This window comes from Spermophilus citellus (genome assembly GCF_964194105.1).
Source record: "Spermophilus citellus genome assembly, chromosome: 1".
Lineage (NCBI taxonomy): Eukaryota > Metazoa > Chordata > Mammalia > Rodentia > Sciuridae > Spermophilus > Spermophilus citellus.
In genome coordinates, this window is record NC_138182.1 from 37,244,780 (window position 1) to 37,268,950 (window position 24,171).

The window sequence follows — 24,171 nt, forward strand, 5'->3', positions numbered from 1 at the left end:
AAATGGAAGACTGGAATCAACAAATACAGTGAAGTAGATAAATTAGGGATGGAAAGATGAGGAGACTGAAGTAGGCAGTGAAGCAGAAGATTTCTTAAGTGAGACAGCTCTGGGTCCCTACCAGGCCCAGGCTTGGCCAGGGTACAGGAGGCTAGAAAGAGACCTCTAGGGCTGGAGGTATGATTCAGTGGTAAAGCACTTGCCTAGCATGCAAGGGCCCTGGGTTTGATCCCCAGTAACTACACACACATATCCAAAGAGGAAAGACTGGGGTCCTACCCACAGGGAATATTTCTATGAGTTCTTCCATGCAAAGGCACAGACAAAAGATGATCTCTTATAAATCTTTTGCCTTGGATTCAATTTTCCCTTTATTGTTGGTTGGTTTGTTTTATCATAGCATTCTATATTTTTCCTTTTATGAAATCCTTTATGATTGCAATTAGATATCCAATTAGATATCCTCCATCCCTACTTCTGTTCTTATATGACATCCACGCTGAGTATTATCCCCGTTTTACACTACAGTTTGGGTTGATAATCTGCAAAAAAGAAAAGCCTATTAAGGACCTTGAGAATAGACAGTGGCTCATTTCTCAGGGTTGACATTTTCTCAAGCCAATGTCACATGGTAAAAACATGAGTAAAACTTTTAGTCATCATCACCATCATCATTCAAGTCTTTCAAAGGTTAAGAGTGACTATTTTAGGTCACCTTGCTTAAATAATCCTGGAACAAACCAGTGACACAAAGGGGACCCTTGGGTTATACACAGAAAAGAACCTGAAAGGAAGGGAAACTTGTCACTTTTTATTAGGCCAGGTACCCACGATGGGTGTATCTTTCACTCGTGTTGGATGGGGGAATCTTTCCTGCACACCACCTTCTCACTCCCAGACTGAGGTATCTGTCCTCTCAGCCTTCTGTGGTTTGAGCAGTTGCCACGCAGTCTCAAAGAATGTCCCATGAACACATGCCAACACTGGTTTTCTTTAGTGCAATCTGATGAAGAACTAAATTACCAACATTTTCAAAAGAGATTGGTTCCTCTTTTGTTTGGATTATGGAGAAAACTTTTGACATTATCTCTTACTACACCATCCTGAAATCAATCAAGCATATCATATGCATCTTTCACGAGCACAGGCTGTACTCTGCCATTTTCAAAACATACTTCCCGAACACTATATTACAGAATAGGTGACAGCATAATGCGATGCCAGCTCGTGGTGATTTTGCTTTGAATCCTACCTGTGTGTCCTCTGAATGTTGTGACCAGGGTGCAGTTTTCTTGCTCCAGTTTGAGGATTGTTACTTGGCCTGAGTGGTCACCAATAAACACGTGCCGGGTTTCAACATCAAATCTATCATGTAAGCATTAAGGTTTGTTTCTCAAAATTGAAGCAGGGGTGGGGTGGGGTGGGGTGGGATTTACAGTTGGGGGAAAAAAAGCATAAATTTAACAAGAGATGTACAAATCCCACACTGGAGAACTTGAAGACAATGCTGAAAGACACAAAAGTGAACTTAACAAATGAAGGACATATTATGTTACTGGACAGTAAGACTCAATATGACAAAGATGTCACTTCTTAGCATATTAATAAATTAACATACATTTAATATAATCTCAGTAAATATATCAACATGTTGTTGAGCTATGTTCATTCCATGGGTCCTGTGGAAACATACATAAGCAAGAGAAGCAAGGAATACTCTTGAGATGAAAATAATATGGGTGTGACGAGGTGAAGTCACCTCTACTAGATATTAAAACATGTTATAAAGTTTCTCTCTTAAGGGTAATTAAAATATACTTTAAGGATAACACTTTCTCACCCAATTTTAAATAAAAAGGATTTGCTTTTTTTTTGTTACTGGGAGTTGAATCCAGGGACCCAGGGGTTCTCTGCCACTGAGCTACATCCCTTGCCATTTTTATTTTGACACAAGGTATTGCTAAATTGCCTAGGCTGGCCTTAAACTTGTGACCCTCCTGCCTCGGCTCTTGGGTTGCTGAGATTTCAGGCATGTGTCACAGGGCCTGGCAAGATCTTCATTTTTAATCTGAGGTTGCTGTGGCATTAGGACTTAATTGCTTGGTGTTCAACAAGTTTTGATGCCACCGCACTGCTAATTCCTTAGTGCTCTTCCAGCACACACTAGACATGTCCTCCTCTACTCAAAGTCCTGGTGGCCACTTAAGAGGCTTGACTTTGATCATCTACTTAACCACTTTCAGTTTTGCAATCACTGATGTGATACTGTTATGAACGTGAGGGGTATGTGCTTTTTCTAATCCAAACATCTTTATTATATTTTTCCCTAAAGTGGACACCTTTTTGTACTTTTGATTCTGTTAACAATATGCAGTTTGTGAGGGTGCTGTGTATCCTTAATTTTTTGATCTGTAGGTGAAGGCTGAAACACTTGATCTGAAATTCTTAATTTGGTAAATCTGTCATGAATCCAATCTGTACAAATGAAATTCCCCTGCTTTTGTTGCAGTCTGTAATTTCTCTGGGGCCTCTGAAATAGTGCAAAATCCCCACCACAAGTGTAGTAGTTGTTCTTTTTAGAGGCACTGCTTGCTAAACTAAAGTTCCTTTAGTTAAAAAGGTGGTTGGTATTGGGACGTGAAGAGACAAGAGAACAGAGACAAAGTCCAGAAATAGACATATAGAAATCTAGTACATGTCGGGTAAAGGCACCTCTTCAAATGAGTAAGGAAAAGATGGATTGAAATAAAATGATGTTGGCACAAACTACATATGTATTTGGGGGAAAAATGGGACTGTATTTCACATCACATACCAAGGTAAATTCCAAATCAATTAGGAACTTCCATGTAGGAACTGAAAATATTAAGTTCCAGAGAGTGGGTTTCTTTGGGGGTAGGAAAAGCTATACCTTAGAAACACAAACAAATAATATAAACAAAGACAAAAGATAAATTAGAAAAAACATTTGTAACTTCTGCCACAAAGGGCCCAAATCCCTAATATAAAAGAGCAATCAAGGAGAAAAAAAGACCAGAAATCTGACAGAAAAATAGGCAAAATCTGAATGGGACTCTGAATGGATAGTTCAAGAAGAAATAAAAATGGTGCTGCGTGAAAAAAATTAATCCAGCAGGCAGACTCTATCCTTTGCAAGCCAGCTTACAAAGCTGGCATAGTGTCTGGGAACCTGGATTTGGGGCAAGTTCCCACCATTAACTGATAAGAATGGTTCAATGTGTCTTAACTATTCCAACAATATAGCTTATGCTGAATACCTGCTTTCCTTTTGTGCATCAGGAATTTTGGTATGTGCCAGGTGGGAGCTGTCTACATGACCAGCCCTCACTAAAAATTCTAGACACTGAGATTCTTACAAGCTTCTCTGGTTGACAGTGCTTAGATTATATATATATATATATATTATATTTATGAAAAATCTCCCAATTTGAAAACAAAGCAAAATAAATGAAACTACCAAACTGGTGATATAACCACATAGTTGAGTGAATTATTTTATGGGACTTTAAAACACAACATTTTCAATGTACATACTTAGAATATACTCTGAGGATAAAAGAACATCTAAACCTCAAAATATCATTCAGTAGTCTTATTGTCATTATAATACCATCGGATAAAGCAAATAAGGAGTTATGTTGATGTTTTAAGAATAAAGATTTTCAGCCCAAGATCAAAGAAACAAGTTCAAAAATGAAGAAGTAAAAACCCTATCATGTAGGGCTAAGGTTGTGACTCAGTGGTAAAGCGCTCGCCTAGCATATGCGAGGCCCTGGGTTTGATCCTCACCACCACATTAAAAATTAATTAATTAATTAAAGGTATTGTGTCTATCTACAACTAAAAAATAAATACATAAAAATATATTAAAAATCCTACCATGTTAAATTTGAAATTTTGAATTAGAAATATAAGTTATTTTATTTTAAAAAGTAACACATATGTATTATTTCATAGATATCTCTGAATATTATTCCTCACTAAATAACAGATAATTACATGACTGGTACAGAAAAAAGACAAGATGAGCTTAAGAAATGATGAGCCAGAAAGTTCTCAGACATATGTAAAATAGTTAATAAGGTTGATAAGGAAAATGACTGCTTCACATTTATTTTAATTATAAGAATGAAGATGAAAACAAACTCAATTGACACTAAACAGTCTTTACAATCACGAGTGAATAGCATTATTCTGTAAACGTCATGAATCCAACAAAATCTATTTATAAAAGGGTTAGAATAAAATGGTAGTACAACCTCAAAGCTTAGAGTGACTGCCATCAACTATGATGTGAAGAAATTGAGATAATCTTAATAGCTTTTCAGAACTGTGTATCTGCTTATGAAATCTAAGAGATTACATTTGGTGGGAAGATATTTCACTTTACAGAGTAACCTTTTTTTTTTTTAGTTGTTGATAGGCCTTTATTTATTTACACGAGGTGCTGAGAATCGAACCCAGTGCTTCACACATGCCAGGCAAGTGTGCTACCACTGAGCCACAGCCCTAGCCCATATAGAGTGACATTTTGGAAATATCTCCAACATGAAGAAAATCCTAAAATGAAGAGTCCTTGAATTATTTTTTTGTGAAAACATTAAAAAATATGATCAAAACACCGTCAAAAACAAGATACCAACAGGTCTTCCTGCAGGTCTAGAATATGCTTTAAAATGTTCTAGAAAACAGAGAAATATCCCATTGTGTATATATATGCCACATTTTTTTTATCCATTTATCTACTGAAGGGCATCTAGGTTGGTTCCACAGTTTAGCTATTGTGCATTGTGCTGCTGTTAACATTGATGTGGCTATGTCCCTGTAGTATGCTGTTTTTAAGTCCTTTGGGTATAAACTGAGGAGAGGCATAGCTGGGTCAAATGGTGGTTCCATTCCCAATTTTCCAAGAAATCTCCATACTGCTTTCCATATTGACTCCACCAATTTGCAGTTCCACCAGCAGTGTATGAGTGTGCCTTTCCCCCCACATCCTCGCCAACACTTACTGTTGTTTGTCTTCATAATAGCTGCTATTCTGACTGAAGTGAGATGAAATCTTAGAGTGGTTTTGATTTGCATTTCTCTAATTGCTAGTGATAGTGAGCATTTTTCATACATTTGTTGATTAAATATCATCTTCTGAGAAGTAATGTGGCATATATACACAATGGAATATTACTCAGCAATAAAAGAGAATAAAATCATGGCATTTGTAGGTAAATGGATGGAGTTAGATAAGATAATGCTAAGTGAAGTTAGCCAATCCCCAAAAACCAAATGCTGAATGTTTTCTTTGTTATAGGGAGGCTGATTCATAGTGGGATAGGGAGAGGGAGCACGGGAGGATAGGACAGAGGGGTTGGAGAGGGAAGGGAGGGGGCAAGGTATTATAAATGATGGTGGAATGTGATGATCATTAGTATCCAAAGTACATGTTTGAAGACACGAATTGGTGTGAATATACTTTGTATACAACCAGAGATATGAAAAATTGTGCTCCATATGTGTAATAAGAATTATAATGCATTCCGCTGTCATATGTAAATAAAAAAGAAAACAGAGGCAGAAAGCAAAGAGGCAAGGAAGAATCAACAGTGGATGAGAGTGTCCATTATAATACTTTCTGAATATTACAGAAAGTATTTACAAATTTAAAGATTAGTAAGTGAAGTAGGGAAGGAATACATTTGTTTCTATTTCCTGCCACTTCCTTGCTATTGGATCTTTGGGGAAATATCCCCATTCTGCTATATCCAGTGTGCAAAAGATTAGCCCAAATATTATAATTCCCGAGTTCTAATCTTGGTTCTGCCAGTTAACGGTCGTTGCATTGGGCAAGCCACTTGTAACCTTCCTGAGTCTCAGTCTCACCCAGCCTTAGTTGCTACACTATAAAAACAGACGATAAGGTTATTTCATCTTTACTGCACACTATTGTTTGATACTAAATGAAGTAATGTATGTAAAATCACCTCATATATTCTCAGGGACTGCAATATATATATTTTCTTCCTTTTCCTCTTCTTTTCTCTTTTCTTCCTTATTATGATTGTTAATTGTGTTATTACTATTATAGATCACTTAATATTCGAAGCTTTACATATGTAGCCAAAGAACCAAAGTATCTAAGGTTATTCAGAAATTCATAATTCAATTTGAGAAACGGTCTGTTTGTCTTCCTCTACTCTCTACTTGAACTTTGATTGTTATTTTTTTTAAATTTTTTTAGATGTAGATGAACACAATATCTTTATTTTGTTCATTTTTTTCTATGTGGTGCTGTGATCAAACCCAGTGCTTTATGCATGCTTGGCAAGCACTCTACCACTGAGCCACAACCCTGGCCTGAACGTTGACTATTTTTAAATGCATATTTGCTTCTCCAAACAAACAAAATTTTTAAAACTCTGTAAAATAGTGGGATGGCAGGAAAAAGGGAAGGAGGAGGGGTGAACCCTAGAACTATAGTAGCTTGCTCATTAACTACCCATCCACCTGCCAGCTGCAAGAAAAAAGCTCCAGCTTTAGAAAAGTCCCACAGTCCTTGGCTCAGACCTCTGGCAAAAACACAAAACTATCATGCCATCAGTGTTTAGCCTTAGAAAAATAGCCAGGAGCAAGGATTGGCAGTATGGCTCCAAAACTGGATCTGGCAAGGCGAAGCTTGCAGGGGTCAGGGAACCTTCTGCAAGAGCCTGTCTGCAGTACTGCAGCGCCCCTCTGCCTTCACAGTGAGGGTGGCTAGATGGTCACAGCCCAAGAACTGAAGCCCAGAGGCTTACCCCACCACCAGTAGCACCAGCACCACTATCACCACCTGACTATAATACACACACACACACACACACACACACACGTACACGTACACACGTACACACACACAGGCACAGGCTTCTGATATCTGATAACATGATGTTCTGCACGGTAAGTCACACGGTATGGCCAAAAGAAAAAGTTACAAAATGATGACTTTTGAATCTGGTGGTGATAATCTTATACCATAGACTAACACCATCAGGGCAAGTTTAATTCTTGAATATTTGGTTTTTGTTTTTCATTTTCAGATGGTTTAAAAAGTCACCATCTTGAAGATAAGACCTGCAGTGTTTCCCACACTCCGTTGCTTGGGTAAGTGAAACAAAAGACATAGGGAAGAAGCATCATTAGGTTTGTCTAGTAACTTAGAAGCCAGCCTAAGGGCCCAGTAGTTCTGCTCTCTTTAGGCCAGTGCAGTACAATGGGATAAAAGCAGGAGTCCAAGGCAGAAGACCTGGGATCTGGTAGTAAATCTCCAAGCTACTAGGTGGATGGTCTCAAATAAGGCAAGGGTCACTTTCTGGGTGTCAACTGGCTCATCTGAAAAATGAGGGAGTTAAAGACCTGTTTTTTTAAAAAAAATATTTAATTGACAAAAATTGTATACATTCAAGGCATACTGTCATGATTTGATAAATGTATATACAGTACAATGATTACCATAATCCAATTAATTAATACATGCATCACCATCCGTAGTTTTGTGCGTGAATGTGTATGTTCACGGGTGTGCATGGATTAAGTATGCCACCCTCAAGTTCACATGTGGAAACCCAGTTCCCAATATGATGGTATTAGAAGGTAGAGCTTATGTGTTGAGTCATGAGGGTGGAGCTTCATGAACAGGATTAGTGTCCTTATAAAAGAGACTCCAGGTGGGGCTGGGGGTGTAGCTCCGCAGTGGAGCACTTGCCTGGCATGCGTGAGGCACTGGGTTTCATCCTCAGCATCACATATAAATAAATAAAGGAATCATGTTCATCTACAACTAGAGAGAGAGAGAGAGAGAGAGAGAGAGAGAGAGAGAGAGAGAGACTGACTCTCTCCAGGGAGCTCCCTTGCCCCTTCCACTGTGTGAACTCAATGAGAAGATGTTCATCTATGAAGCAGGAAGCTGATCCTCACTAGGCATGGAAACTGTTGGCAACTTGACCTTAGCCTCCAGAACTATGAAAAATAAACCTGTATTGTTTAGAGGCCACTTAATGAATTATGGTAATTTATTAAAGCAACCTGGACTAAGACAGAGAGGGTGGGCCCCAGCATTAGAACTATATTAGCACTAATCTATAGACATGCGAATTCATGTATTTCAACTGAAGCATCATACTTATCTGAACTGACTTTAGGAAAGTCAAGTCTGGAGTTTCTTGTATTCACAGGTAGTATTAACTTCTCAAAGATAAGCTTATCTTGCTTTCCATTCCCTTGCCTTTGATCTTTTTAACTTGTCATTTTTATAACCTTCTACAATGTTCTTTCTTAGCTTCTTTACTTGCCCTTCCAGTGAGAAAAATTAGATGACACTGGCTTATATACATACCCTTATACTTAGAGCCATATATCTGCAAAGAAATTGCAATGTACTTTGTCATGTTGTTGAGCATCAACGACTAGGTGTTTCATAAATATGGAGATAAAAATGAAAAAACAGGCCGTCCTACTTTTGTTGACAGGTGATCTGATTCCACTTACTTCCTCATTTGTCAGAAGACAGAGAGATTCTACATTTTTAAACTAAGAATCCCAGAGTCCTCTACTCCTGGCCATGGGAGCATAATTCACTCATGCTTTGCGCTAGTTGACACTTTGCTTGCTGGAGCCCAGAAGTGGGGATTATCCAGCATTAGCGGGGTTCATACTGAGAATATGGACTCCAGCAGCTTGGGAGATAAGAATATTATTCCACATATCTTGGAGAAGTTTCATGCCCAGAACAAATCTTGTAGCATTAACAGGTAGAGATACCAGCTAAACCACTCTAGTCCCAGCATGGTAGCTTCTCAATAAATATTTTTAAAATTAATAGAAATCCTGTGGCTCTTTTCCCAAGCACTAAGGAATTGCTTACAACATTCACATTTATATATAAATTACTCATAGACAAAAATCAAAGTCTGTATTTTGGTGATTGTTTATTCTCCATGGACCATAATTTTTCTGATAGCTGAGGCTTATAGATGTGGGTGTGTTGTAGTTGACCCAATGAAGTTACCTCAGTCCACTCCACCTGGGGACCCCCTGATGACTAGTGTCTTAGGAAAGTCTCTGAGCATCTTATTCACATGGGGACAACTCAACAAATAATGCACCAAAACTTTTCAAACTGTGCATATTTCAAATTTTCAAGAATCAAAGAGGTCAACAGCTAAGTTCCCACCGAGGGATTCTGTCCAGCAAAGGATACTGCAGGCCTGAGGCCACAGCACTGGTGCGATAACCTCCAAGGCGCTCCCCACTCTCAGAGCAGTGCCAGGCAAACTGCTTGTCTTGTCCCGTGCTCAGCACCCACTCCAGCTCCAGGACAAACAGGACCATCGTCACTCTGCTCTGATGCGCTGAAAACCAAGAGACAAGAAGACAACCTATAAAGCAACCCAAAGAGTTTGGAACAGCATGATCCACAGAGTTGTACTGTTCTCCTCTCCCCATTCTGGAAAAAGCTGACGGTATAAGCTGTTTGTAGGGACAGGGTATAACAGTGGCTCCAGTCAGAGGTAGGAATGTGCCTCTAAAGACAGGCATGCCTGAATTTTTATGACCTTTTAAAAAATGATCCTTCTCTTCCCAATGCTCCCCTTCTATCCCTCTTGTGCCAATCCAAGAATTACTGACTCAGAAAGTTCTTTACCCAAGGGTCTAGACCATCATCTTCAACACAGTAGGGCTGCTGGACTAGAGAGTGTCAGATCCAATATGACCACAAAACACATCAGGGATGACTTCTGAATGCAGTCACTGTAGTCAGTTTACATGCACTTCCAAAAACAGTAAAGACTCAACAAAATTCTAGATAAACAGCTTTCTCTTGAAAATCAAATGCTTAGAAAGGAGGGCAGAATTATAAGAAGAGAATAAAATATTCTTTACACCAAAGTATACATTTCCCTATTTCACACATGGGCAAAGTGAGGAACAATAAAGCGGAGTCATTAGGCTGAGGTCTCATGGCTTCTCAGTTACCAAAACAGATGGGAGTGATGTGGAGGGGACTGCAGTCACTGCAGAGCTGACTGGAATGAACACCACCTGTCTGGCAGTCTAGTGAGGCAGGAGCATGCTAGTGAGTGAAGACATAAGTTTCCCATTTTGATTACCACACAGAGTTAGTCCGGAGAGATAAAGGCAACTCTGCTGGCAATAACACCATCTGCCAATTTCTGAACACCTAACAGGTGCCAGGCATTTAAATGTATTCTGTCTCTTAATCATTACAATTACCCTGCAAAGTGGGTGCTCTGATTTTATAACAAATCCGAAGTTCACAAGATGGCCCTTTTAGATTGGCTACCATACAATATAGTCAGAACCACAGGGAACACCCATGGATACTCATTTCAACAAATGCCTGATACTGTGAAACCTGACATTTGAAACATCTTAGAGGATATGGAAGCACTAATACTGTGACCTCTCTACAATACATCCCTCCTTTTCAGAGTCCCAACCACTATTAAGATCAAAATACTGCCTTTGGGCTGGGGTTGTGGCTCAAAAGTAGACTGCTCACCTAGAATGCGTGAGGCATGCTAAGTTCGATCCTTAGCACCACATAAAAATAAAATAAAGATATTGTGTCCACTTATAACTAAAAAATAAATATTAAAAAAGATATGGAATATCCCCAATTCTCCTTTCCCCCATCCTTAATCAAATACTAATAATCTATTTTCTGTCTCTATGGATCTTACTATTCTTGACATTTCATATAAATGTATTCATACTATATGTGGCCTTCTGTGTCTGGTTTCTTAGCATTCATTCATTCATTCATGTTATAGAATATATGCTTTCAGTTTTCTCAGGTATATAACTAGGAATAGAAATGCTGTATCATAAGGCAGCTTTAACTCACTAAGGAACTGAAAAATTGTTTTTTAAAGTGGCTATACCATTTTACATTCCCATCAGCAATGTGTGAGGGTTCCGATTTCTCCACATTCTTATCAATTCTGGTTTACTGGGCTGGGGATATGGCTCAATGGTAGAATGCTTGTCTTGCATGTGCAAGGCCCTGAGTCTAATACGCAGCGTGCACACACACATACATACACACACACAAGCAAATAAACAAATGTGAACCTCCAAACCCCAAACATACAAAAAAATCTACACTGATTTATTTCTCAATATTTACTGAAAAACTCAACTGTTTTAGGTACTACACTACATCTGCACTACATAATTTACATATGCAGTCTTTGAAAATATTTTTATTTTGGTAAAATATCCATAACATAAAATTACCATTTTAACCATTTTTAAGTATATAGTTCTGTAGCATTCACTACAGTCACACTGTTGTATAACAATCACCACTTTTGGAGCTCCAGAACTTTCACATCTTCCCAAACACAAATTCTGAACTTGTTAAACACTAACTCCCAATTTCCCCTTTCCTGCAATTGTTGGTGGCCACCATTCTGTTTTCTGTCTCTAGTAATGGGACTGCAGTAAGTACCTCACAGAGGTGGAATCCTTCACTACTTGGCCTTTTGAGACTAGCTATGTCATTGAGCATACTGTCTTTAAGGTCCATCCAGACTGTAGCATGTGCCTGCATTTCCTTCCTTTTTAAGGTTGAATAATTCCATTGTATGAATATACCACATTTTGTTATCGATTCGTCTCTCAGTTGACTTTCAGGTTGCTTCCACGTTATGGCTATTTTGAATAATGCTGCTGTGAACAAGTGCATACAAATATCTGTTTGAGCCTCTGCTTTCACTTATTTGGGGAATATACCACTTAATAATTTTTGAGTATTAATCCGACACTACATTCCTGGGATAAACCTCACTTGATCATAATGATGAATTTGCTGAAATTTTGATAATATATTTTACATCTATTTTCATTTCTTGTGTTGTTTCTGTATAATTTTAGTGTTAGGAAATACTAATTTCATAGGATGGGTTGTGTTATGTTTTAGATCCCCACTACCTCAAAAAAAACAAACATTTTGGGGCTGGAGTTGTGGCTAAGTGGTAGAGCGCTCACCTAGCATGCGTGAGGCATTGAGTTTGATCCTCAGCACCACATAAAGTAAAATAAAGACATTGTGTTCACCTATAACTAAAAAAAAATATTAAAAAAAGATTTATGTTTTGAAAGCATGGACCCTGACCCAGCAAAGTTCAAAGGTGGGGCTTTTAGGCAATGATTATAGCTCTGACTCTTCGTTGGATTAATCCATTGACGGGTGAATTGACTCCTGGGAGATAGTAGGTAGTAGTACTTTGGAGGAGGTGGGTCACTGGGGGTTGCCCTGAGAGGGTTTATCTAGTCACAGCCCTGCTTCCTGGCTGCCATGGGCTGAGCAGCTTTCCCCGGCCACATCCTTCTGCCATGTTTGTGCCTCACTTCAGGCCCAGAGCAATGGAAGTCAGGCGACCACAAATGGAACCTATGAAACCACAAGCCCCAAATTAACCATTCCTCCTCAAACTTGTTCCTGTCAGGTATTTTGGTGACAATGACAAATAGCTGAATGATACAGGTTGGAAAGTCTTTAATTTCTTCAATTTTCAAAAGAGTTTGTGTATACATGATATTATTTTCTTCCTGGAATGTTTCAAAAATCCACCAGTGAAGCTATCTGGCGCAAAAGCTCTCTTTGTAGGGATATTTTGATTATAAATTATTTAATTTTAATAGACATAGAGCTTTTAGGATTATTTATTTCTTCTTGAATGTCTTTTTGCAGTTTGTGCTTTCAAAGACTCGTTCATTTCATTTGTCATATTTATCAGCACGAAACCATTAATAACATTTCTTATTTTCCTTTAAACATACTCAGTCTCTGTAGTAATGTCACTTAGATTATTTCCAGTACTAGATTAAATTCCAGATAATTTAATAAGTCTGGTTAGAGATTTATCACATTTATTAATCTTATAAAAATTAGCTTTCAGTTTCATTAACTTTTCTGTGTTTTCTATTTATGAACTTCTGTTATTATCTTTTCATTCTTGTGTTTAGATTGTTTCTCTGACTCTTCTTTTGTCAATTTCTTTTGTTCTTTTCCCTTTTTTAAGGTGAAAACCAAAGTCATTGATTTAGAACTTCCTTCTTTCCTAATACAGGTGCTTAATGCTGTAAATTTACCTGTAAGTTCTGCTTTAAGAGCATCACATAAATTCTGGTATGTTTGCTTTCATTTTTATCCAGTTTAAGATACTAATTCCTCTTTTGTTTTATTCATTGACCCATCAACAATGTTATTTAGTGTCTACATATTTGGGAATTTTCCAGAGATCTTTCTGATATTGACTCCTTCTTTAATTTCATCCTGATCAAAGAGCATACCTTATATATATGACTTAAATCCACCAAAATTTATTGAACCTTTTTTAATGACATCAAATTTATCTGTCTTAGTAAATGCTATGTGTACATTTAAAAATAACACATATTCTGCTTTAGTTGGATGGAATTTCTACAGTTGTCGATTAGACCAAGATTATTGGCTTTGTTGTTCAAGTCTTCTATACTTTGATTTTCTGCTTATCTGTCATACCAAATATTTATATACTCAACAAATTATTGAGAGGACTATTAAAAATTTCAGACTATAATTGTGGAAGTATTCAATTCTCCCTAAAGTTTCATCAGGTGTTGCTTCACATAAAGATATTATAGGATACATAAATACTTGAGACTGTTATGACATTGTGATGGATTGGCAGATTGGCCTTTATCATTATGAAACAATATCCTTTATCCCTGGTAATATTCTTTGCTCTGAAATATACTTTGATATTAACAGAGCTATTCTAGCTGCACTGGCTTTTCATCACTGTGGCAAACACCTTCGAAAAATCACTTGGAAGAAGAAAAGTTTATTTTGGTTCATGGTTTCAGGGGCTTAAATCCATCTCCACTAGCTCCAAGGCAGAAACATCATGGTGGAAAGGCATAGTGGAGGGAAGTTGCTCAGTATGGCAGTCAGGAAGGAATGGAGGGAGGGGGGAGGGAGGGGGGAGAAAGAGAGAGAGAAAGGGAGAGAGAGAGTGCATGCAAGAAAGTGTGCATGCGAGAGAGCAAGCACATGCTCACAAGGGAGAAGTCAGGGACAAGATATAGTCCCTGGCTTAAGGGCATGCCCCCAGTGACCCAGTTCTGCCAACCGTGCCCCACCTGCCTATATTTTCCACAACCTCCCAGTAATCCATTCAGCTATCAATGGATTAATCTACTGATGAGGTCAGATCCTTCATGATACAATTACTTCTCCAAATTTCCAGCTCTGGACATTGTTGCACTGGGGACCAAGCTTTCAATACATGAAACTTTGGGGGACATTTTAGAACAAACAATAACATTCCACTCCTGACCCCTAAAAGCTCATGCCCATCTCACAATGCAAAATATAGTCCATCTCCAAGAGTGCCATAATCTTAACGTTTAGCATTGCTCAAAAGTCTAAGTCCAAAGTCTCCTCTGAGACACAATGCTATAGGATCACAGGCAAGTCACCCAAACTTGTTGGGCCTCAGCACTTAATTCACAAACTGTGATATTTACCTCCAAGGTTGCTCTGCTTTGTTCCTTTGACCATGACAAGAAAGCCTTTTCTAGTGGCAGTGAAAATCACCAAGTAATATATTAAAGTCTGGGCAATAAAACACTAACTCCCTACCTTGATAGTTTTTCACAGGAGTCATCTTGTTATAATCATCTGACAAAATAAACTCCTGCAAAAGAAAAGAAAAATATTAATCAAAAGGAAATTCTTTAAGTGAATATGTTTTGGCAAAATCAGATTGCAGAAAGTCCATATCATCTCAGAATTATACCTAACATTATTTTGCCAATTGCCTCAGCATTTTTGTTTCTAAAAGCAACCATAATTATGATCCAATGCAAGCATCATAATTTTTATCTTACAACTCTTAAGTTGACTATTTTTGTGCATACACGAGAAGAAAACTGAATCAAGTTCAGAGTCTTGATGTTGGTCAATTTTAAAGATTAAACTGGATTCAAAATCCTTTCCTCTCAATGGTGCCACTGTTGAAAAGTTGCAAGGCTCTGGTCAGTGAGCAAATAGAGGGCAATTTTCTACTAGAGAAATAAAGTAGATATTTCTAATGTTAGCAATTGATTTCCCCTTACTATAAACTTCTTGAAACTGCATCTTACTCATTCCTTGTATCTCTGGGGTGCATGACATAGTACCTTGGCATAGTAAGTAACAGATCAATATTAGTCAGCCTCCCAATCCAATGAGATTAGTTTGGATAGCAAATATACTGGGGGGATAAACAGTTCTATATAGCACATTGTATATACCCTTTGTAGGGACACATAAAGGTGACTATGTGGGGTTACACCCAAGCATCTATGTAGACAGTGATGCACATGTGGAAGTCAACCAAATATTCAGGAGGCCCAGCCCTGTTTTGACTCCTTTAGCTTCTTCCACATGCAAAATATTCACTTATTCTTAAAAAGAAAAAGAAAGTTGTCAAACACAAGGAAAGTTGCAAAGTGTAATAAAGCAATGCCTTCATCCGAGCTTAAAAACAGAACAATAAATCTTTTCACAACATTTGAAAGCATCCAGAATTTTTCTCTGATGATTTTTTAAAAAGAAAGGTGGGAGGACAGATACATAAACTCCTTTATTGCTATCTGGTATTTACTGAGTTCATACATATTATGTAGCTTTTTAGAAAAAAAATATTTTATTGTTACTGTGATAAATGTCACAAAGATAAAGCAGGAGGTGATGTGAGAGAATATACCAGGCAACCACGCTTCTTTCATTCTCCACTTTCCCATCCCAGCCCCCTTACAAAGCCTGTCTACAAATGGATTTCCTTCACAATGATTTTCTCAGTAATAACATTATTCAACCTGTCACTTTTTAAATTCATATCATTATTCCTTCAAGGAGTAGCACCATATCCATTTCTCATTTCTGAAGAGTTTAGACTCACAACTGAGCAGAGCAGACTAAGTTTGAAAGAAATAAAGTAGTATGCCCATAAGGAGCTGATTGACACTGTGGGTAGAAAAGGTTGCACAGGCCCAAGAAGCAGCTCATTACCAAACCTTTCATTCCACAGAACGGGTCACAGCACTGAGCACCACATGTCAGAGGGCCCACATATCTACATATACACACACAAACACACTTCCACATGTGCATCACTGTCTACACAGATGTTTGAGTGAAACCCCACACACTACAAAGGATAGATATAGTGTGCTATATAGAACTGCCCCCCTCCCCGTATATTTGCTATCCAAAGATACTACTATTTGGACAAATGTTTACTGAGTTCATATAGTTCATGTTATTTTAAATATACTGAAATGGTTCTCTGGCTGGGCAAAGATACCTCAATTCCTCTTGGAACAAGGCAAATACAAAATAAAAGAACTCAATGCAGGTTTGCACATTAGAATTTAAAAATATACATACAAAATTAAATATTACCAGTTCATGACACTGGTGAACCCAATTTTTTGTTCATTTGCTTTTCCTATGATAATACAAATACATAATCATGAATAAAATTTGGGAGATTTTGTCTCTTTCCATTATTATTTTTGATCACAGAAACCATACGCTCTTCTAAAAAATCTACAAGGATAATCATTTAAAGGTCCCTTGTGGTACCATTTGTTTAGATAAGATAGTATGAAAAGTATTATTGTAATAATACCTATAATAAAACAAAATGTTAAACTACTTGGACATACTTTTTACCTTTAACAAATCATGTGTATTACTAATAGACTACATATTCATAAACTTCATTCTTTTTAATGAATGCACAGAAAATACTGTAATGTTCTTTCCCTGAGGAATATATTTATATTGTTTCCTATTTTTCTCATTTAAATGTATTTTGTTTTTTATGTAAATTGAGTAGTAGTCCTATAAAAGTTCTAGTAAGTAACATGATTTGGGATCAGAGTATGACCATTAAAGTTTTGATAGACATTGCTAAATTTGAGTTTTAAAAAGATTGTATCTACTAACATTCAAACAATATAATATAAAAGCCTGACTATAAACTAGTTACTTCCTTAGGATTGACCAATCAAAGAAAAATTAGATCAAAGATTCACACACTTTAAATTATTTTGGATAAAAATAATTTCTATTCTTCTTTCTTTTATTCTATTTTTCCTCCTTACTATCCAACTGTTTACCAATCTATCACTCAATTAATTTTAATGTTCATTTTAATATATCAGACAATATAGGATATACAAAGGAAAAGTAAATAACTGTCTCTACCTTCAACCTCACTCCTTTTGAGGGAACCAGTGTTAACAATCTGGTGTTATCTTTCCACACCATTTTTTAAACACTTATTAGACATATTATGAACATACACATGTAGATAGGGTTTTGTTTTGTTATATAAAACTAGGATCACATTATAGATGGTACCTTTAACTTGCTGTTTTCACTTAAAATATGTCATAGCTACCTTTCTAGAAATCACATGGTTCTAACTTATTCTTTCTGATGGTTCTATAATACTTCACAAAATGGATATGCCATACTTTATTCAAAGTCCTTGCTCCTTTAAATGGACATTCCACTCATCTACCATTTTTTATTGGAAAGGTTTCTGCACATATACCCACATGAATTAATGCAGATGTGGGAAAGATTGCTGGCTCAAGGTTATGTACATTTAGTGTTTTATTAAACATGCTGGATCATTCTCTAGGAAGTGCTGTAGTCATTTACCCCTACCCATTTTGTAAGACAGCATATTTTCCCACATCTCACTAGTACTGGATATTACTCATCTTTTCAATTTTTGCCAAACTGATGCACATATTCACACAAAAGGAACCTCGTTGTGGTTTAATGGGTATTAATTACTCCATTTATGAACTGGAACTTTTTTTGTAATGTTCATCTGCCACTTTAATTTCTTGTTCTATGATATCTCTGTTCAAATCTTGTTTATTTTGTTCCCTCAGGCAAAGCTTAAGTCTAATGCTTTGTTTGGAGATGCAATATCAGCAGTGTAAGTGAGGGAACAGCAAAGCAAAGCAGAAAAAGATGAACAGTGTATCACTCCCAAGTTGGCTGTTCTTGAGCTCACAGAAGGTTTCTAGATAGACAGAATTGAAACGGTAGGTCTAGAAAGAATTCACTAAGGGATGGAGGGATGGAGAAGAAATTTATCTGCCAGCCCTCTCCCTTTGAATTTTGATCACAGCTCAGGGGACATTAGCTTCCCCCTCCTTCTAGAAAGTTGTACTACCTAGTCCGTTTGCAGCCACTGGGGAAGTCAGATCTTCAGCCTAGGAGTGCTGTGCTCTGAAAGTGCACATTTCTGTGCACCTAGAAAGTGGCAAAGGAACCAGATATTCTAGGCTTTGGGCTCAGGGTGGAACAAAGAACCCAGAGGGTCTAGGAAACAAGTGGAGAAAATAGGAAGCAGGGGATATGGTGTGGCCTAGGCATTTCCTTTCCCCTTTGTCTCCGGTCTTTGATTATTAGGGATAGTAATCCTTTGCATAATACATACATTGACAATATTCTCTCTCCTGATATTCTGCATTTTGATATTATTTAATAAATATTCTGCAGTACTAAAAAGTTTTAATTAATAATTGTAGCATTCTGAGTTGAAATTGTACTAGATGTTTGAAGTTTTAATTTTGGAAAAAACTATTTCAGTTGTAATGTGCTTACCATCAGGAATGTACTCAGATTGTTAAACACAATCTTTCTTTACTAGTTTCAAAGAAATTTTTTTCCCATTTCAACTTCATATATACTAAAAATAGCTTTTGGAATAACACATATTTTAGTATGTTATCATAATATTTAATATGGCATTGATTGTTGATGTCAGCAAAACAACCTTGGCCAAGTTTAGGTACTCATCTCTAGTTTTATCCGGAGTTTTCATTAATAGTAGCTGGTGAATTTAATTAAATGTGTTTTTGTATCTATTATACAAACTTTAAAACATCCTTCAATTTATAGAATTAATTATTCTAATAAATTGCCTAACACTGACTCATTCTTGAATTCCTGAAGGTATCCCAACTTGCCATGGTGTAAACTTTTCTATTACTGTATTGCTGCAGTTCATGTGCTAATATTTTAAAAGAATTTTCACACACACTTGCCCATAATATTATTGGTCTGCAGTTTTCCATTTTGGTGCTTTTTTGGGGTTTGGTTTAAAGTTAAGAAAAGCAGAACAGGGGTTAAGAGCTTGGACAATTAGAGACAAACTGTTTGATTTAAACCCCAGCTAAAACACATGCTATTAATATGATTTTAGATAAGCTGTCTGAATCTCTGCTTCATTTTCTTCCTCTATTGTGAAGACTGAGGTAATGTTTATAAAGCATATAAAGCAGCATCTGGCACACAGTAAGTACATATTCTATACGAAGAGTAGAGCAAAATAAATATTATCTTTTGTACAATAAATTTAAGGAGCTATCCCTATTTTAAAAATTCTCTGAAATAAAAGAGAATTGGAGAGAATTCAGCTCTTTAATCTTTCCCCCTTAATTCAGCTTTTTTGCCACTGTGACCAAAAGACCTGACAAGAACAATTTTTAGGACTCACGGTTTCAGGTCTCAGCCCATAGACAGCTGGCTCCATTGCTCTGGGCCCTAGATGAGGCAGAACATTATGGCAGAAGGGTGTGGTGGAGGAAAGTAGCTCAGGACATGGCACCATGAAGCAGAGAGAGACTTCCCCCACCAAGGACAAAATATACACCCGAAAGGCATACCCCAATGACCCACCTTCTCCAGGCACACCCTACCTGCCTTCAGTTTCCACCGAGTTAATCCCTATCAAGGGAATTAATGTACTGATTAGGTTAAGGCTCTTAGAAACTGATCATTTTCCTCTAAACATTCTTGCACTGTCTCACACGTGAGCTTTTGGGGGACACCTCCTATCTAGACCATAACACCACTGGTATCTATACCAACACGTACAGTGGGAAGGTAGTCCCACTTGTGCTGCTTTGAAGTTCTCCCTTTTAACCTAACATTATCACATGAGCATTTCCCATGTGATTAAATAGTCTTTGAAATCAGAAGTATTAATAGCTACATAATATCCCATAATAAGGCCACATATAGGATTTTGATCTAATTAGTCCTTGCTATATTTCTAAGACACCAATGATTTATTATTAAATAACAATATACTTATTAATAATATTTTGTGTTTATATTGTTAGTTTCTTAGGGTGGTTTTCCAGATATTAAATTACTAATGTAAAGGTGCAGCATTTCTAAAACTCTGGATAAATATTACTAACATCTTTTCTAAATTGTGCCTATTCAAGTCCCCTTACATCTGTGTATAAGAGTGACTATTTTATTCAACTTTAGTAAATATGTACATTCTAAAATCACAACTTAGATTAAAAAAGAACTTTAAAATTTTTAACACATCAATATTTATTAGTCCTTGGCATTCCCCCCGCCCCTTTTTTTTCCTGCTTCTATAGGATTTCAATGACTTTTTTTTTTTTGCTTGTCATAGGTTAAGGGTCTACTCTATTTACTTCTTGGTTTTGGTTTTTCTTTGTTTAAGGCCTTGTTTTATACATATAGAGCCACTCTGAAGATTCTGGAATTTATTTTGGCATAAGGCATAGGAGAGGATTAAACTGATCTTCTTCTTAAGAGTGAACCAACGGCCTTATGCCATTTATTAATAGTCTTTTTCATATCCACACTTGAGATGTCTTCTTTTCCTTTTCTTAGATTCTTCACATAATTGAGTCTGTTTAGATGTCATTTAACTCTGTTCTGTTGACTGCTAATCTTTTTTGGTACAAGAAAAATGATTTGACCACTATGAATAAAAAATATGCATTAACATAAATGATGTATTTCCTAATTTCCCATCTTAAAAATGTAATTAGACCAATAAAAATGTAATTAAGTGATCAGTAAAATAATCTTTTTAAATAACAAAAAAGAAATATCATATTAAGAGCATTTATTGGAATTGCATTAATCCTATAAACTGGGTATTACTGACATTTAAAGATATTTTTAAATGTATATTAACAAACTTTTATAATTTTCTTCATCTAAGTTGCACATATTTCTTTTTTTTTTTTGGAAATTGTTTCTAGACTTAAGAAATTGTTTCTTAGACTTATCTTTTGTGAATGGGATCATTTTCCTATTACTTGATCAACTTGTAAAAAAAAAAAAAAGACATATTTATAGGTGGTACTTTGGGGCCAAGCTGATAAATAGTGATAGCACAGTTCCTGGGAGGCTACCTACCACTTAATATCCTCAATCATGGCAGTTAGAGGTAATGGATCTTGGATAAGGCACTGGCTACCTAGAGCACTTAACACACTGGTAACTCTACAAGCAAAATGGAGCATCATTCCATTCCTAAAATTTAGATGGAAAAGAAAAAGGCTATTGTGCTATTTGGGATCAAAAGAGAAGAGAGGAAGAAAAATGGTGAGGTTATTTAAGTTGCAACATTATTAGTAGCCAACACTTTGGGCTAGAGAAGTGTAAAGAATAAAAATGGAGAAAGGGAGCGAGGTTGTGAGCTTCCAGGAACTGTGCTATTACTATTCTCACCTTGGCCCAAAAGTACCACCTGTATTTGAACATTTATCAATGTGTGGATTTTTTTTTAATTCTTTTGTCTCTTTGAGTTCCTATGAAAATTCAGCCTTACAGAATCAATCAATCGGGTGGTAATATTATTTTAATTGGGCAACATATTTTTAAAAGTTGCTAGCATGCCCTATCATTAAAGAAAGCACAATAGGCTCATATCTAAGTACACACATCACATGCAAATCACAACCCTCTGGTGGAATGTTTCATAAGAACTGTCATTATTTTCTACTAGTTTCTAACAAAAATATACCTGTCAGGTAGATGTCAGGGATTTTGTCTGTGACAGAGGTCACCTTAGCTGAATCAAACTGGTACTCAGCTTTTGCAGTCTACACAAGTTAACAGGCAGTACTATATGTTTTTTCTCAAATGCATGTTTCCTGGTCATCCCTAGGCTCCTATGTAGTGTAAGTTCTCGGTAGTGTTTTGGATCCTTCTGTGAAAGGCAGAAGGAACAGCAAGGAAGACTAGGGTTGAAATGCTGTGTTGTGGCCTCTGGTCCCATCCAGCAAGCTTGGTCTGAGGTGCGGTGCAGTCTGAACGTGTGTCCCTCCCAAAATTTGCGTGCTGACGCTTACCTGACAATGTGATGGTATTTATGAAGCCTTTAGGAGGGGATTAAGTCACAGGGCAGAGTCCTCTTAAATGACATTAGGAGACCGAATCAAAGAGGTACAAGGGAAAATTCACCTTCCATTCCTTTCAGAAGACACAGTTCATCTCCTTTGTAGGATGCAGCCTACAAAGTGCCATCTTGAAAGCAGAGACCAGACTAACCTTACCAGACACCAAAACTGATGACACCTTGATCTTGAACTTCCCAGCCCCCAGAATTATGAGAAATCAATCTACTGTTTGTAAATTACCCTGTCTCTGGTATTTGTTATAGCAGCACCACCCACAGAGATCTCAATTTCACGTACAAGTCAGGGCAGGAAGGCCAATAACCTTTATTGATCAGTTCTTTCTAATATTTAACCCCTGCAAAACATAACACTAAAATATTCAATAATAATTTAATTCGAAAGCAATGAGCTTGGGTCCTTTGCTGTTCCCATGATCACCCTGACTTTCCACTCTTTACCAGTCAAGGAATACCACACAGTTCCAAGCACTGCCTGCCTGCTCACCTATTAACACTGAGGCAATGAAAAAGATTCTCAAGAATTCCTAATCCTTTAAAAAATTAATTTCTTGCTTTAGTCGAAAGCTTGCTAATGATATCTTATTTTCTAAAACACAGCACTACTTTAGAAATATAAATAGAGTCTAAAATTAAATTTTCAGCTACTGATTCTTTGTCATGTTTGTTACATGTCAGAGACATACACTGAATGTTTGATAAGTTTAATTTTTAAGAAGAAAACTGACCTATAGTTACATTCCCCATACAGGTATTCTTCTCTTCTCCAAAAAATATCTCAAACTAACCAGCAAGATCATCCAAAAAAAAAAAAAATTAAACAAGACCTCATTTCAAATGTTACAAAGAATGAAGAGAGAGCTGGGTGTAGTGGCAAATGCCTGTAATCCCAGCTGCTTGGGAAGATGAGGCAGGAGGATCACAAGTAAAAGGCCAGCCTGGGCAACTTAGCCAGACCCTGTCTCAAAACAAAATTTAAAAAAGGGCTGGGGGTATATCTTGGTGGTAGAGCACTTGCCTAGCATGTGCAAGGCACTGGGTTTCATTCCTAGTATATTTCATCCCCACCACCATAAAGGAAGGTAGAAATAACATAATCTGTTTATCTACCAAAACTGTTGCATAAAAGTACACAGCTCTGAAATAATTATATACCTGAGCCTACACAAAGTCATTACTGAAGGAGCAGATAAACACATATAAGGTTTCACAAATCAGAAGTATTATGGAATAATACCAAAAGCATTATGGAGACAATCAGATTGGGGCTAAGGTGTCCTCTTTCTGCATCTGTTTCCATAAAAGAGAGGTTGATCTAAAGACAAAGTCTGATTGGGAAGCCTGATAATGGCAAATTTCTCACTTTACATTTATAAATAAAATCCACCTCTGTATCTTCTTTATAAATGTCCAAGATATTGCCAATATCTCAACCATTAATTAAAATAAATGTAAATGATCTGTATGTGTGTGTGTGCATGTATGAATGTATTTTTTAAAATATTTTTTAGTTGTTGATGGGCCTTTATTATATTTTATTTATATGTGGTGCTGAGAATCAAACCTAGTACCTCACACATACTAGCAAGTGCTCTAACCCTGAGCTACAACCCCAGCCCCATGTATGTATGTATTTAAAACACAAAACATTAAACACTAATTCTTCCTCCTCCCTTCTCTTAGCTCTTGGCAATAAGTCTTTACTTTTTGTTTCTATGATTTTGATTACTTGAGACCTTGTAGAAGTGGAATTGAACAGTTTCCTTCCTTCCTTCCTTCCTTCCTTCCTTCCTTCCTCCCTCCCTCCCTTTCTCCCTTCCTTCCTTCCTCTGGCTTATTT

At 36.9% G+C, this 24,171-nt stretch overlaps 1 protein-coding gene across 3 annotated transcripts in view; it reads right to left on the reverse strand.

The window, feature by feature from the left end:
• Positions 1 to 24,171, reverse strand: part of WDFY2 (WD repeat and FYVE domain containing 2) — a 156,351-nt gene that overhangs the window by 37,357 nt on the left and 94,823 nt on the right. For all 3 annotated transcript variants that reach the window (XM_081307540.1, XM_081307541.1, XM_081307539.1), the window contains 3 exons: positions 14,702 to 14,756; positions 9,248 to 9,398; positions 1,253 to 1,365 (listed from right to left, as the gene is read on the reverse strand). In XM_081307540.1, the coding sequence (XP_081163666.1) occupies positions 1,253 to 1,365; positions 9,248 to 9,398; positions 14,702 to 14,756 (319 nt within the window). The remainder of the gene's footprint in view (positions 1 to 1,252; positions 1,366 to 9,247; positions 9,399 to 14,701; positions 14,757 to 24,171) is intronic.